The sequence below is a fragment of the Ornithodoros turicata genome, chromosome 1 (genome assembly GCF_037126465.1).
Source record: "Ornithodoros turicata isolate Travis chromosome 1, ASM3712646v1, whole genome shotgun sequence".
In the NCBI taxonomy this organism is placed as follows: Eukaryota; Metazoa; Arthropoda; class Arachnida; order Ixodida; family Argasidae; genus Ornithodoros; species Ornithodoros turicata.
The window spans coordinates 155,112,898-155,127,292 of record NC_088201.1 but is presented as its reverse complement, the minus strand read 5'-3'; the positions used below and the strand labels follow the sequence as shown (position 1 = coordinate 155,127,292).

The window sequence follows — 14,395 nt, the reverse complement described above, 5'->3', positions numbered from 1 at the left end:
GAAAGGAATGGGAACGCGATAGGAGGAAAAACAGATCCAAGTGTCGTGACCAGGATTCTAACCTGTGTTGTTGCAGCCACAACGCAAAGTACTAACCACTATACGATCACGGCTGTCGGGACGAGTGCTAGACGAATAAGATGTAGTCATGATGAGGCACTACTCTGACCAGTAACAAAATTATTTCATGTTCTGTCTGGAAAAGAATGGGAACGCAATAAGAGGAACAACAGACCTAAGTGCCGTGACCAAGATTCGAACCTGGGTTGTTGCGGCCACAACGCAAAGTACTAACCACTATACGATCACGGCTGTCGGGACTTTTTTTTTTCACCTTTATTTACATTAAAATGTGTCTCTTACACGTTATTAATGCAACAGTCGTGCGTCCTGCACACCGTTCACAGGTTAGAGTAGAAAAAAGATAAAAACATTCTCAGAGCTAAACATACAATCTTTGTATCACGTTTAGAGGCACTGTCGTAGCCATTCTGGTACTGTTTGGCTGAAACTCAGAGCATTTTTCATGTGCAACATCTCTTGTTGAAATAAAAGCATGGGTGGGGTCAGTGGTTCCTCGTTCCTGTCTAGCATGCGGAGTTTCCACAAGGAAAACAAACCAACTACACAAATAATGTCACAGCGCATAGTTTCTTCGGAGTGTAACGGCAAAAACCGAATTGTGTGCGGGTTGATTCTGAGATCCTTGCCGATCCTCTTACCAAGATCATCCCAAAAGAACTGGGCTTCCGTACAATCAACGAACACATGATCTATCGTTTCTGGCACCTTACAGAACCTACAGTGCGTACTCCAAGGAACGAAGAAACCCTTCTTTGCCAACCACTCCTTTACAGGCAGGGTATTTGAATGCAACTTAAAGTAAAATGTCTTTAACTTTGACCTAATTGGCATTTTCTTCACCCGTTGTAGAATGTCTCCACCTGGCCAGTCACTGGGTATTTGCCGGTACAGTGGGACTGGGAATAACACGTCTGTTAAGTCCGCATACAGTTTTCTCTTGGACACTGTGACGATGTATTCACGCGAGAAGCGCAGGCTTAAGAAGTTTATACTGTCCACAACCTCTCTATAAAAACCACTCAGTTTGATCAATTTACAGTGTGTCGCCATGGTGAACGTTGGTAGGTAGTTATACCCCATATATTGCTTCATCTGTTCTAGCAGTGGGTGTCCGGACTGTCGAGACGAGTGCTAGACGAGTGAAATGTAGTAGTGATGACGCACTACCCTGACCAGTACCAAAATTATTTCATGATCTGTTTGGAAAGGAATGGGAACGCGATAGGAGGAAAAACAGATCCAAGTGCCGTGACCAGGATCCGAACCTGGGTTGTTCTGGCCACAACGCATAGTACTAACCACTATGCGATCACGACTGTCGAGACGAGTGCTAGACGAGTGAAATGTAGTGGTGATGACGCACTACCCTGACCAGTACCAAAATTATTTCATGATCTGTTTGGAAAGGAATGGGAACGCGATAGGAGGAAAAACAGATCCAAGTGCCGTGACCAGGATCCGAACCTGGGTTGTTCCGGCCACAACGCATAGTACTAACCACTATGCGATCACGACTGTCGAGACGAGTGCTAGACGAGTGAAATGTAGTGGTGATGACGCACTACCCTGACCAGTACCAAAATTATTTCATGATCTGTTTGGAAAGGAATGGGAACGAGATAGGAGGAAAAACAGATCCAAGTGCCGTGACCAGGATCCGAACCTGGGTTGTTCCGGCCACAACGCATAGTACTAACCACTATGCGATCACGACTGTCGAGACGAGTGCTAGACGAGTGAAATGTAGTGGTGATGACGCACTACCCTGACCAGTACCAAAATTATTTCATGATCTGTTTGGAAAGGAATGGGAACGCGATAGGAGGAAAAACAGATCCAAGTGCCGTGACCAGGATTCGAACCTGGGTTGTACCCCATATATTGCTTCATCTGTTCTAGCAGTGGGTGTCCGGACCCTCTGAAGAACATTAGCCTCATCACAAGTTGTTTCAAGAAAAGGTGCTGCAGGCCGAGTCCACCGTCTTTCAGTCTCTTGAAGATGTTTTCTCTCCTCATGGGCTCAAAAGTTGATTCCCAGATAACCGTAGCAAATATTCGATGAAGCTCCTGCACTTTTTTTCTACTACACTGAAGCACTTCCAGGAGGTACACCACTTTAGCGACGAGGAACACATTGCAGACGGTTGCTTTGTCAAAGAGTGACAACCGTCGTTGTTTCCACACTAGGGCACGCTTTTTCACTTTGTCTCTTACTTCCGTCCACATAGAGTTCGAATTACGGCTAGCTTCTAGCGGTACACCCAGGTACTTGGGATACACTGTCTGCCAGGTTATCCCTTGGAATAGATCTGGAGAAGTGCCCCACTGCCCTGCCCACACACCAACTGTTTTTGCTTTGTTTAGTTGAGCACCAGAGACATTACAGAATTTCTCGATTTCGTTAAAGACTTCTACCACGCTTCTTTTGTCCTTAACTAGAAAGGCAACATCGTCTGCATAAGCCATCACTTCGGCATGGGCCAGTGCAAACCCTCGAATGCGCCTGGAAGCGATAACGTTTCTACATAGCGGCTCAAGGTACATGTCAAACAGCAAGGGGGATAATGGACATCCTTGTCTAACAGACCGATCGACTTTGATGGCGTTCGTTAACATATTGTTAATGAGTAGTTTTGTTGCAACTCGGTGGTAACACATTTGAATTCTTTTGACAAACAACGAGCCGAAATTCGTACAGCTAAGCAAATGAAACAAAAATTCATGCTCGACCCTATCAAATGCTTTCAATAAGTCTGTCTCTATCAGTGCTGCGTGTTCTTCTTCGTATCTACAGAAGTCCAAGATTCTTCTGACCATATGAATGTTGGTTTGTGTTTTACGTCCTTTTATGGCACATGTTTGATGTTCCCCGACAAGCACTTTTATCACACTTTGAACTCTCGAAGCCAATACTTTGGCGTAAACCTTATAATCCGCGTTGCACAGTGTTATGGGCCTAAAGTCATTAACACTTGGGACTTTTCCTTCTGGGATCTCCTTGGGTATTAACACGGTATGTGTTCGTCTGAAAGAGGCTGGTAGCTCTCCACTTCGTTCTGCTTCGGCATAAACCTGAGTCAATATTCTAGCCACTTTTTCTATGTTTGCTTTGTAGAACTCATTTGGAATGCCGTCAGGCCCCGGAGTTCGATTTGCTGACAGCTCGTTAATCGCTTTTTTTACTTCTTCAAGAGTAATGTCACTTTCAAGTCTCTCTTTCTCAACTTCCTGAATTTTCGGCATTTGCTTGAGCACTTCTTCAGCCTTTTCTTTGTCATACTTCTGTTGTTTTTGCCCGATTAAACCTTTGTAATACTCTTCAAAGCAATCCTGGATTTCTTCTGCTTTCGTGACTATCTTATTTACGGCTGTCGGGACGAGTGCTAGACGAGTGAAATGTAGTGATGATGACGCACTACTCAGATCAGTAACGAAATTATTCCATGTTCTGTCTGGAAAAGAATGGGAACGCGATAAGAGGAACAACAGATCCAAGTGCCGTGACCAGGATTCTAACCTGGGTTGTTGCGGCCACAACGCAAAGTACTAACCACTACACGATCACGGCTGTCGGGACGAGTGCTAGACGAGTAAGATGTAGTCAGAATGACGCACTACTCTGACCAGTAACAAAATTATTTCATGTTCTGTCTGGAAAAGAATGGGAACGCGATAAGAGGAATAACAGACCTAAGTGCCGTGACCAGGATTCGAACCTAGGTTGTTGCGGCCACAACGCAAAGTACTAACCACTATACGATCACAGCTGTTGGGTCTTTTTTTTTTCTGTTTAAAAGCTTTTATTCCGCACAGGGGCGCCGGAACAGGGGGAGCTGGGGGGGGGGGCGACGGCTCCCCCTCATTTACGAATGAGGGAGCACGGCTCCCCCAGTATCAGCCCAGCGTCGTAATCTTCGACGGTCTAACGGAATGACCCGTGCATGTGTTCTTTCGGAGGCCATAAAAGTTGTTATAATGGCGGTTTGCGAGGCGCAGCCACAGATTTCAGACTGTTGTGGCCAGGGTGCCCACTTCGAGCTGGCGTATAAGACCTGTAGTACGACACGTGCGATGAACTAAAACGAAACTTCGCACCGGTGTTGTGTTCATGTGTCGGCAGTGGCAACGTCGAAGGAGCACCATCAAGCCCTCGACTGCCGCAGCGTTCCAGGATTATTAAATGCCACAGTCATCGGAGAAGCCCACACCTCTGGAAAGTGATATGTATCGCAGCTTGTTTCTCGTCTTATGTATATTATGTATATGTTCACCCGTCATAGTAAAATATTCTAACTGTTAACCTGATTGGTGTCTCCTCGCTTTACACCGTACCGATTTCCAAAATTACCCGCTGTTTTCATTTATCCTGCTTTTCATATTGAGTCGCCATGGAGTTAAAATGACAGCGTGACACCCAGTCAAAAGGCTGGGTGTCAAACGGACACATTCTTGCTGAGCTCCAGACCGGCCCAGGAAAGTCTGGTTTATTAGCAGAAGGCTTGCGGATCAGACGATATTCGCTTCCAGTCCCGGCACCTACATACTCCAGTCCAGTCCCTACATACCGCGACGGCGATTCCCGGGGACAAGTCCCCGAAAAAGAGGTCCTCGAAGAGGTCTAGGCACTGCGCAGAAGTAAAAAAAGCCGGACGCACTGAACTTATACCAACTAACCCACCACCAAGCGCTATTTAATTACAATACTTCTGCAATGTTATTTTAGATCTACTGTACAAATATGCACATCATTTGTTAGGTGCACGTTTACAGTTCGGGCAGCAACCCTGTATAACGCAAGCATGAGCCTTCAAGGAAAATAGATGATGATGATGATGATGATTAAGGTAGCACGTTTTTTCGCTCCCCCAGTAGAAAAATAGTTCCGACGCCATCCGCAAACCGCGTACGCTTGTACATGTCACAACACAATATTAATGTTAAAATATCTTGTGCACTCGTGATGCTACATCCAAGGAAGACATTGTTCATCACACACATTTCTAATGATACACGGAAACCATTTAGGCACATCGTCCCTGTATTGGGCTATTTTGAAAGTTTCTACCAGTTCCTGTCTGAAATACACAAACGGAGGCTGTAGGGGTTCCTCATGCCTGTCTCGAACTTTAAGCTTCCACAACGCATGAAGTCCAGTTAGAACGACCATATCGTAACGTGCACCTGTTTTTCCAGCCAAGGGTAAAAACCGGATTGTGTGAAGATTTAAGTACAGGTTTTTCTTCAGCTTTCTTTGTACATCATCCCAGAAAAAGATTGCTTCTGTGCAATCCAGGAAGACGTGGTCAATGGTTTCCAGTACCTTACAGAAACGGCAATTAGCAGTCCATGGCACGAATATACCTTTTGAGGCCAGCCACGTTTTCACTGGAAGCGTACCCGTATGGAGTCGAAAGAAAAATGTCTTGATTTTCGACCTGATTGGCATTTTCTTAACGCGACATAATATATCAGTGCCGTGCATTATGTGTGGAGCACTACGATAGATGGGTGTTGGGAACAGCGAATCTATTAGATCATTTTTCAGTCTCTTCCTTCCGACCTCAAAAACATATTCAACAGAAAATCTACAGAGTAGAAAATTCAGACATTCAACAATCTCCTTGTAAAAGCCGCGAAGTTTAGGTCTTAGTTTTATCACCGACACAGCTACACCTGGCAGATATTCACCAGCTATGCATTGTATCATAGTTCTTAAAACAGGATGGCTCGCATTACGAAAAAAGAATAGTCGTAGTACGATTTGCTTAACAAACAGCCTTAGTGTATCTGGGGTGGCAACTCTGGAACGATAGATACTGTTGGGAGTCGGTAGGCTTTCGATACAGACTGGTGGTTATGATGCCATTATGTAGTTTAATTTCCACATCAAGAAAATTAATATCTGAGGAGGAGTAATTGAATGTAAATTTAATACTAGGATGCACTTGGTTAGAATCGTTAACAAGCAACTCAAGGTCACATTGGGAGTGGGGCCAAATAATGTATATATCATCTAGGAATCACTTATAGAGGAGTGGCTTCAGTGCACAATTTCTGAGGAACGGTTCTTCCAAGGATGCCATGAAGATATTTGCATAGTTCGGGGACATTTTTGTTCCCATTGCTGTACCATTGACCTGTATGTAGTGTTTGTCGTCGAATTCGAAGTTATTGCATGTTAGAATCGGATTCAGGAGTTCCGTGATGACGGACGTATCATAACCCTGATCGGGTTGATTCTTATTTCTTAAATGCACACTCTGCTGCTGCTATTCCATCTGAGTGGGGAATGTTAGTATACAGGGAAGTGACATCTAGAGTTGCTAACAGACAGTTAGGAGGAACGTTTATTTTACGTATATCTTGATGGAAATGGTTGGCGTCCTTAACGTATGAGTCGAATTTAGACGGGATGGGCTTGAGGAGATGATCCACGAATGATGAAAGATTCTCAGTGACTGTACCATTACAGGAAACAATCGGCCTTTCGGGGTGCGTATTTCGAAATCCTGACCGATACAGAAGAGCGGCGGCGGCGGCGGCAGAAAATCCCGAAAACCCGATGCGTTTGATGTACGGACGCCGACGGCGGCTATTTGTAAATTGTACGCCTCATCCCCAGGGGCAGGGCGGAGGGTGGTGAAATGTGCTGGAGAACAAGGTTAGGTTGGAACACGCACGTAATTTTGAAGTTCTTTACTATGTGTTTGGATCACAAGCAAGGGTGGGTCAAATTTGACTACCCCTTGGACTGTAGATGAGACGGAACGTTACGAAGTTATAGTTGAAACCAGACAGATATTCGGAGAATGTGTTACGCCATATACAACAAGAGGGCAACAACTGTTAATTGGAACGTTCAGAAACTGTGGCACAAGGAACAGTATGTCCAGTCGCTCTGTTAATGTCAATGTCGTTCTTTCCCTGTCTGATGTAGTATGTGCCTCGACCCACATTCGAAGGACATCAAAATAGTCTCTTGCGTCAAAACAGCTGTCATTTAGGAGCCTCCACTGATAATTCATATGCTGTGAGTAAACAGGGTGCGTAGAATTGATCCACTATACTGAACTGTCAATACGATGTGTCATGCTGTGTGTTGCTGTAGAGATGTGTTATGCTAAGGCTGAGACATACACTGAAGGCAGGAACACAAACAGGCTAGCTGCATTTCAATGTGAAAGTGAAGACCGTGTTGTACTTATTATATCTCCATACAGATAATAAGTATTACAAATGTCAGCACACACTAGTAGACATGTCCCATCAATAGTTATACTCTAGGGCATTTTTGTGAATTTTATTATATTTTGCAACATCAACAACCGGAACAAACTTGCAGGCGTGTCAATCGAACGACAGATGTGGCCTGGCTTGTATTGAAGGAAAATGATATTGTGTCAAAATTATAATGTAATGATTGGATATTTTTAATAAAGAGACATAAATTGTAATCGAGCAGCATCGCTTTGACACTTGCATGGGTGAGACTGACTTTGAGGCCTGGCTCTCGCTGCATCGAGCTCTTCTTCTGAATGGGCATAGAGGACCTACAGTCAGGAAACAAGTGTGTGTTGTTCACACTTGACACATGTATTTCAATCGAAACTGGCAAATTAATTCTATGTCTCTTAAACTGGGTTGCACTAGTGCAGATTAGACCTCCGTAAACTTGAGAGTGCAGTGCTATGGACTGTGCAAGCAATGACTCATTTTTATATGCTCGCTAATTCAATGAAAATTCTAACATTTAAATTTTATTTTGTGACACTTTTGGAATGACATGTTTTACGTATCGAAACCTTCAGTGAAAAATATTTCGGAAAAACTATGTAGACAATTGGTGATTTTCTCAAGTTATCATTTGGTTACAGTTTACACATTGTTTGTACAGAGCAGTGTCCAATGCTCATCCGTCGAACAATGGCGTTGGGATGTCCATGTCAGTACCGCACTGGGAATTGTGGACCCAACATTCTCGTGTCGCTTACCGACATCTTTACCTACATCGCTTATGGCTGAATGTTGCGTTTACGCCGTACTACCGTTACCAGGCAGGGTGTGCCAGTAGCCCCTTGTGCCCGGAGTGTGGTGTACCGCGGACCATGTGATCATCGCATGTGCCACTTATAGGAGGGAGCGTCACTTGTTGGCAAACGACTTTGCGCGGATTGACAGCGGACCCCTTGACCTCAAACTCATTTTGGAACCATGGGACACACGAAGGCAGATGTCCGTCTTGCGACACTTCATCAAATTCCCGGCAACTACCGGCCTGATCGACTCTCTCTAAAACCCAGTCAGCGTCGTCAGCATCATGCTTATCACCATCCTCTCATTTTCTCCCCAATAGCAATGGGGTAGCATTCTGCTCAACGAGCGGAAGTCATCCCCATATCATCGTCATCATGTATTTCTCTCTCTCTCTCTCTTACTCAGCTCACTTGACGTATCTATCGCAAAAACAACAACAACAACAACAGCTTTATTTTGACTTTGGAGAGTGGGGAGGTTCATCGCTAGAGGCGACACTCTACCCCATTGCTGGTGGGGAATAAAATAACGAGCCCCTTCACAAGGACGATCGAAGTCCGACGGTGTTCAGAAATGTCAAAAGAGCTTTGAGCGCAGATCGTTGCTGGGCTGGATTGGGCCAGGGACCAAGCAATTTCGATAGGGAGGAGGGGCGAGAGTCCAGCTGGCGAAGAGACTCGGAGAGTGCGCTTCGGGAAGGTTGTTAGTGGGGGCAATGAAGAAGAATGTGCTCCAGATCCTCAAGAGCGCCACAGTGGCAGCAGGTGGGAGAGTCAATTTGTCTCAAGTGTCTGGAACGGCGGTCTCCTCTCAGCAGAACAATACTGGTCCGTTTCCGATGCGAGAGTGCTGCTTCTGCGGCGCTGTCGGCCTGCTCGTTCCCCACGACACCACTATGGGCTGGAACCCACTGGAGAACTAGCCTGTGGCCTGCTGCGTAGACAGTGTAGTAAGCCATTAACACAACTGTGACTAGGGGTGCGGATGGGCCTCATATGCCGGAATTTTGAATAGCTTGAAGTGCAGATTTGGAGTCTGTGAAGGCTGTCGATTCCCGCGGTGTCAAATCAGCGGTGTGTTGTAGAAAGAAATGGATGGCATAGAGTTCCGCAGCTGTGGAGGAGGTGGGATGTGAAAGGCGTCGTCCTTGCACTACGCCTTCGGATGGTATGACGGATGCTGAGGCGACTTGTTGTATCGGGATGCGCCATCTGTATACGATGCTGCCGTAAACGTAGAAAACTTCACGTCTACCAGAGCATAAAAATGGGCTCGGAGGACCTGAGGGGGGACCTAATCTCTTCTTTCCAGAAGGTTTGGAAGGCTTACGAAAGTCGGCGGTACCGGCAGAGACGGGGGGCTTCCGGCGGTATAACGTCCTTATAGCTATGAACCCAGGGAGAGTCTTGCGCGTCCTCTGCGCTACTCGATAGAAGTGGCTTTCAGGGCGGTATCGAATTTTTCTGAGGAGCGGGTGACGGGGAATGTGAGCACGCAAACGTAGGAAGTGCCGAGCCGTTTCACGTTCACGTAGAACCTAAATCGGGAGTTCACCAGCTTCAGCCAGTACTTGCCGTGTTTCAGCCATTCCTGGAACTCCGAGCCAGCGACGAAGGCTTCGAGCAAACAGGGACCGAAGGGTATTTAATGATGATGTTGATATACTGCGCAGAATAGGTAGGCTGTAAAGCACAGCCGCCCTCACCAACACCGCGTGAGCTGCGAGCAGGGAACGCTGATCACAGCCCCATCCTGAGCCAGAAAGATGTTGAATTGCGGGGAGCCATCGCTGCACTTTAGTTTCAAGGTGTTTAATGTGGCGAGCCCAGCGCAAGTCCGAGTCGAGTACCACGCCAAGGTACTCGACTCGCCAAGGTACTCGCCAAGGTACTCGAAGGTGCAGGTATCTATCGCATGTTCATTTGTCTGTCCCACAAACAGGGGTGACAAAGGTTAAGAGCGTTCACACAGGCCAACTTTCTGCACCAACTACACATTCATGACCGACTCAAATTGGAGGGAATCTGTCACCGAACGAAACCTTCAGAAATTGGTTGTGCATTGGCAAGTCAGCGAGAGGAGCACTGTCACATGACTTATGCCCTCATTTCCAATGGTGATGCAATTTTATTCGTGTCATACTGCCCTACTACTATTATTACATTGCAGGTGTAGCTGAAAAATAATAGTTCTTAAAAGGTCAAAGCCGCAGAAGCATCCCAGTTGGCATTTCTTAAGAGAATGTGGTTCTCTTGGTGAAATAAGATGATGTGAGATTGTTTGTCTGCGGAGCTGCCTATAGTTGGTACTTGTGTATACGCAGATGGCACCGCCTCGAAGTTGGTCTGTTGATCTCTGTGAACACTGCTTAAGGAACAGGCACAGGGCATGCTTTGGAATCCTTCTCTACCTGACTTGTAAACAGCAATGGCTATGATGTCATTCCGCAGGTGAGACAGCACGTTTGCATCACGAGACGACGCGAGTGCTGTGCACCAGTTCGGTAGAGAAGACGAATGAAAAGCGCAGTGTATCTTCCATGTGACCCTTAATTTCTGCCCCCTATGTGTGAACCACGCGGATGAACACACAACTGACAGCAGCCAAAGAGCACATTTGTACAATGCTTCACGAAAGAAATATGTAAACAGAATCCAACTAATAACTCGAAAAAGTCACTGAGTGTCAATGCAGTTCGTTCTCAGCTGTTGACCCAACTCTATTATTTGAAATGCTAGGCGGTTTCCCTCGCCTCTTTATGTTTCTCGTGCGTCGTTTACGACTTAGCGTCGCATTCACCCCTGCACTCCGGTATAGGCTGGGCCACAACAACACGGCGCTGTGTACAACTCGTGGTTTCCCGGCAACAATCCCATACATTCTAGAAGACTGCAGCCAGTACGTACGCGAGCGACGGGCCCCTAAATATCAACTTGAAATGCTGGATCAGAGGCCATTCAACATCTGCAAAGTTCTCGGTCCATGGAGTACATGCTGGACATCAGTGCCGTCAACTTGGCGCTTTTCTTTCCTTTCTGAGGGCCACCGGTCTCCTTCAAGAACTGTAGGGATTTCCTTCCCTCGTCATCCTTTCATGTGAACCTTTTTGGAACGGGGTAGGGTCCTGCACTCAACGCAGGGAAACATCCCACATCACCATCATCATTCATTCATCTATGTTGTTGTTGTGGCCTATTGAAACTTGTGGTGAATTTTTCAAGCACACTCGACCGATCAGGATGATACGCAATATTATTTTTCTAATCATTTTGAGGAACCAGAGGTTATTACACAACAAGAAGGGCGAATTCAAGACGGAGTCTCTCCCAGAAGCGCGCGCTTTTAATCAAGAGTTGCTGCTTCTTCCAAGGTATATCCAAACTGGTACCAAAAAAAGCGAGAATACCAAATCAGACCCATCGGCAGGGGTACCATCATGAGAGGCGAGCGATCCTGGGTGTTGGCAGTAGAGGTACGATCGTAAACAACAACAACAACAACAAAACTTTACCGCATGGGGGGTATGTGTTTATTCACACAAAAGGAATTGTCAGCCAGGCAAGTGCCGGCTTGCTACTAAAAAAAAAGAAAGAAAAACAGGTGCGGGAGAAGCCGCGATGGCAACGATATGCTGCCTGCGGTGAGGCTTGCCGCCTGTGCTTCAGAGGGTGGTCATCATTTCGGTGGCCTTGAGGTACTCGAAGAGTGCTTTGGTAACATCCCGTTGCCCTGGGCTCGGGACAGGCCCGAGGAGTGTAGCGAGCGAGAGGGGGTGCTGGCCCAAGGCTTGGAAGCGTCGGGCGACGGAGGCAGGGGGCGCCGAGAACGTCGGGCACGTTAGCAGGAGGTGGGCTACGTCAGAGATGGCGCCGCAGGAATCGCAGTTTGCGTTGCCGCGTCTGCCCATCTTGTGCAGGAGTGATGGAGTGTAGGCGACGTTAAGGCGGAGGCGATGAAGGAAGGTTTCCTCGGCCCTGGTAAGGTGTTGGGTAGGGTAAAGTTGCATCGCGGGGTCGATGGCTCGAAGAAAGGTGTTGCATCGAATAGCGTCAGCAATGAAGTGGCGGGTTTCAGAGGTAGACCATCGACGGATTTGAAGGAGGCAAGATGATGCCGTGAGCGGTAGGTTTGCGATGGAGCTGTCACAGCTATGCGCGCGCCTTGCAGCAGCGTTTGCACGGGTATTCCCAGGGAGGCCTATGTGGCTGGGAACCCACTGGAGCCAGACCGTATGACCGGAGGCGAGAACGGAGTTGCATGACGGGATAGTCATTGCGTGGAGGTCGTTGATCGTCAGGGATCCGTGCGAGCTGATGACCTCTAACGCTGCCTTACTATACGTAAAGACGGACCAGTTTCCATGTGGCGAGATGGAAATGTGCTCAAGCGCCGCGTACACGGCAAGGAGTTCAGCCTCCGTGGATGACGTCTCGTTTGCAAGTTTAAAGGTGCGCTCGATGTCCTCGTGGGGCACATAAAATGCTGCGCTCGGTCTGTCAGGTACGACCGACCCGTCGGTGTAAACAGCTAGCCGCTGGTCATATAGCGTGGAGAGGTGCTCTAGGGCAAGCTGACGTGCGACAGCGGAAGGCGTGTCATTCTTTCGCCCAAGGCCGGGGATAGTGGAGCACACGAAGGGCCGGTCGAGGGCCCACAAAGGAGGGGCAAAGGACACGGTACAAGAGGGCTGGGCACAACCACCCGCAGGCTGTCGACAGCGCCACCAAAGGCAGAGTCGGTGCAGTCACTTCCTATGAGTCGGAGATAGTGGAAGGGGTGCCGCGTTAGGATCCGCGAGTAGACCTGAAGTGTCTGCCTGTCACGCAGTATGTTTGCAGGTGGTTTACGTGCCTCTGCAAGGACTGAGCATGTTTCGGTCGTCTTAGGCAAGCCCAGACACACTCGAAGGCTGCGACCTGGATATTGAGGAGCTCACGCTCGCCAGTCCTACCCATGCCAAGCAACGCCGGGAGGCTGTAGCGCAGCAGGCATAACACGAGGGATTGGCGTACTCGGCGCAGGTCGTCACAAGACGGACCCCACGACAGTCCAGAGGCCCGTCGCAGGACGTACGCAAAGTTGGACGTCTTGGCCGAGAGAGCGTTGATGTGGTGGGAACATGACAGGCGTTTGTCAACGATTACGCCGAGATATTTGCAGTGCGGCACGAATCGGAGAGGGGTTCCAGAGACATGAAGAGGGTAGCGGGCGAATGAGCACCCGGTAAAGGCCATACCGACTGTCTTGCTCGGGGAGACACGTAGTCTCCTATCGGCCAGGTGCAACACGATGGTGTTCAGGGAGTCTTGTAGGCGATGGGCTTGAGCACCGGCTAGGCGTGTGTGTGTACTAATAGGTTATTGATAATTTCAATGTAGAAAAAACATCGTGCACATATACGGAATCATCTACCACCCGAGTACATTGCCGTATCCTGCTCCCCTGCGCATGTGTCACACAGTGGGCTTGTTTATCCGTGCACCTTTGTATCCTTACCGTGTGTTCGTGCATTGGAATACGGAGTTCGTACACTTTTGGGGCTAAACATGAAGCGACGTTCACATCTCGGAGCTGTAGACCAAGATTAACACGTGTGAACAGTGAGTGCTATGCATCCTGTGTTGCTTGCCCCGAGAAAAAAAAGGTTTCGTCATTGCAAGACCGGCCAGGATAGCGTGAGTGTTAGCGAATCAGCTGTGCACCAACGATGCCATGCTTTTTGCAACGGACCCATTATGACCGCTAATTGAAGAAATGCAAACGTGTAATCACTACGTATACATATAGCTCTAGGTTCCTAATTTCTGTGTGGTCATCACGATGCCCTTCTGTTTGGAGCTGTCAGAATCTGTGATAACTGTGTGTATTTCAAATTAATATGTGTCATCAAACCTGACATGATTTATTTTTCTCTCTTCTCCCCTGATATTCTTGCCCTGGGTGATTAGTATGGTTCGGTCAGGAAAAGGGAAAGGACATACAACGCAAGCGAAGTGCGCGAATGTAAACCTGCCATGGCTAATTATTCACTGCTTATTATTCATACTGCTGACGTCATCTCTGACGTCATTTATTTACAATCGTAGTAGTCAGCGCAATGGATGGATGGCGCTGACCGTCTCTATCATGGCATCATTCTGAAGACGCAGGGGCCTATGGGAGTTACGCTACCTATTTAGATATAATTTGCTTGTTCTCTGTCACACTTATGGGCAAGGGAAGAGCACAAGGGCGCGTTTTCTTATTCAACTCGAGTAACCCGCGTGTTGGAGATCAC

The 14,395-nt window shown here is 47.5% G+C and overlaps 1 protein-coding gene across 1 annotated transcript; it reads right to left on the bottom strand.

Moving 5' to 3' along the window:
* Nucleotides 1-468: 468 nt before the first annotated feature.
* On the bottom strand, nt 469-2,241 carry LOC135387955 (uncharacterized). The gene is made up of 2 exons (XM_064617201.1): nt 1,947-2,241; nt 469-1,181 (listed from the first exon to the last, which is right to left on the bottom strand). The coding sequence occupies exons 1-2, from the start codon at nt 2,098-2,100 to the stop codon at nt 469-471; spliced, it is 867 nt and encodes a 288-aa protein (XP_064473271.1). The 5' UTR covers nt 2,101-2,241.
* Nucleotides 2,242-14,395: the final 12,154 nt, after the last annotated feature.

Excerpts from the sequence above, each read along its gene's own strand:
- LOC135387955 (XM_064617201.1), bottom strand. The coding sequence starts at position 2,100 with ATGAGGAGAGAAAACATCTTCAAGAGACTGAAAGACGGTGGACTCGGC. Across the intron at positions 1,182-1,946 it reads ATATATGGGGTACAACCCAG|AACAGATGAAGCAATATATG; the intron begins GTTCGAATCCTG and ends ACCCACTGCTAG.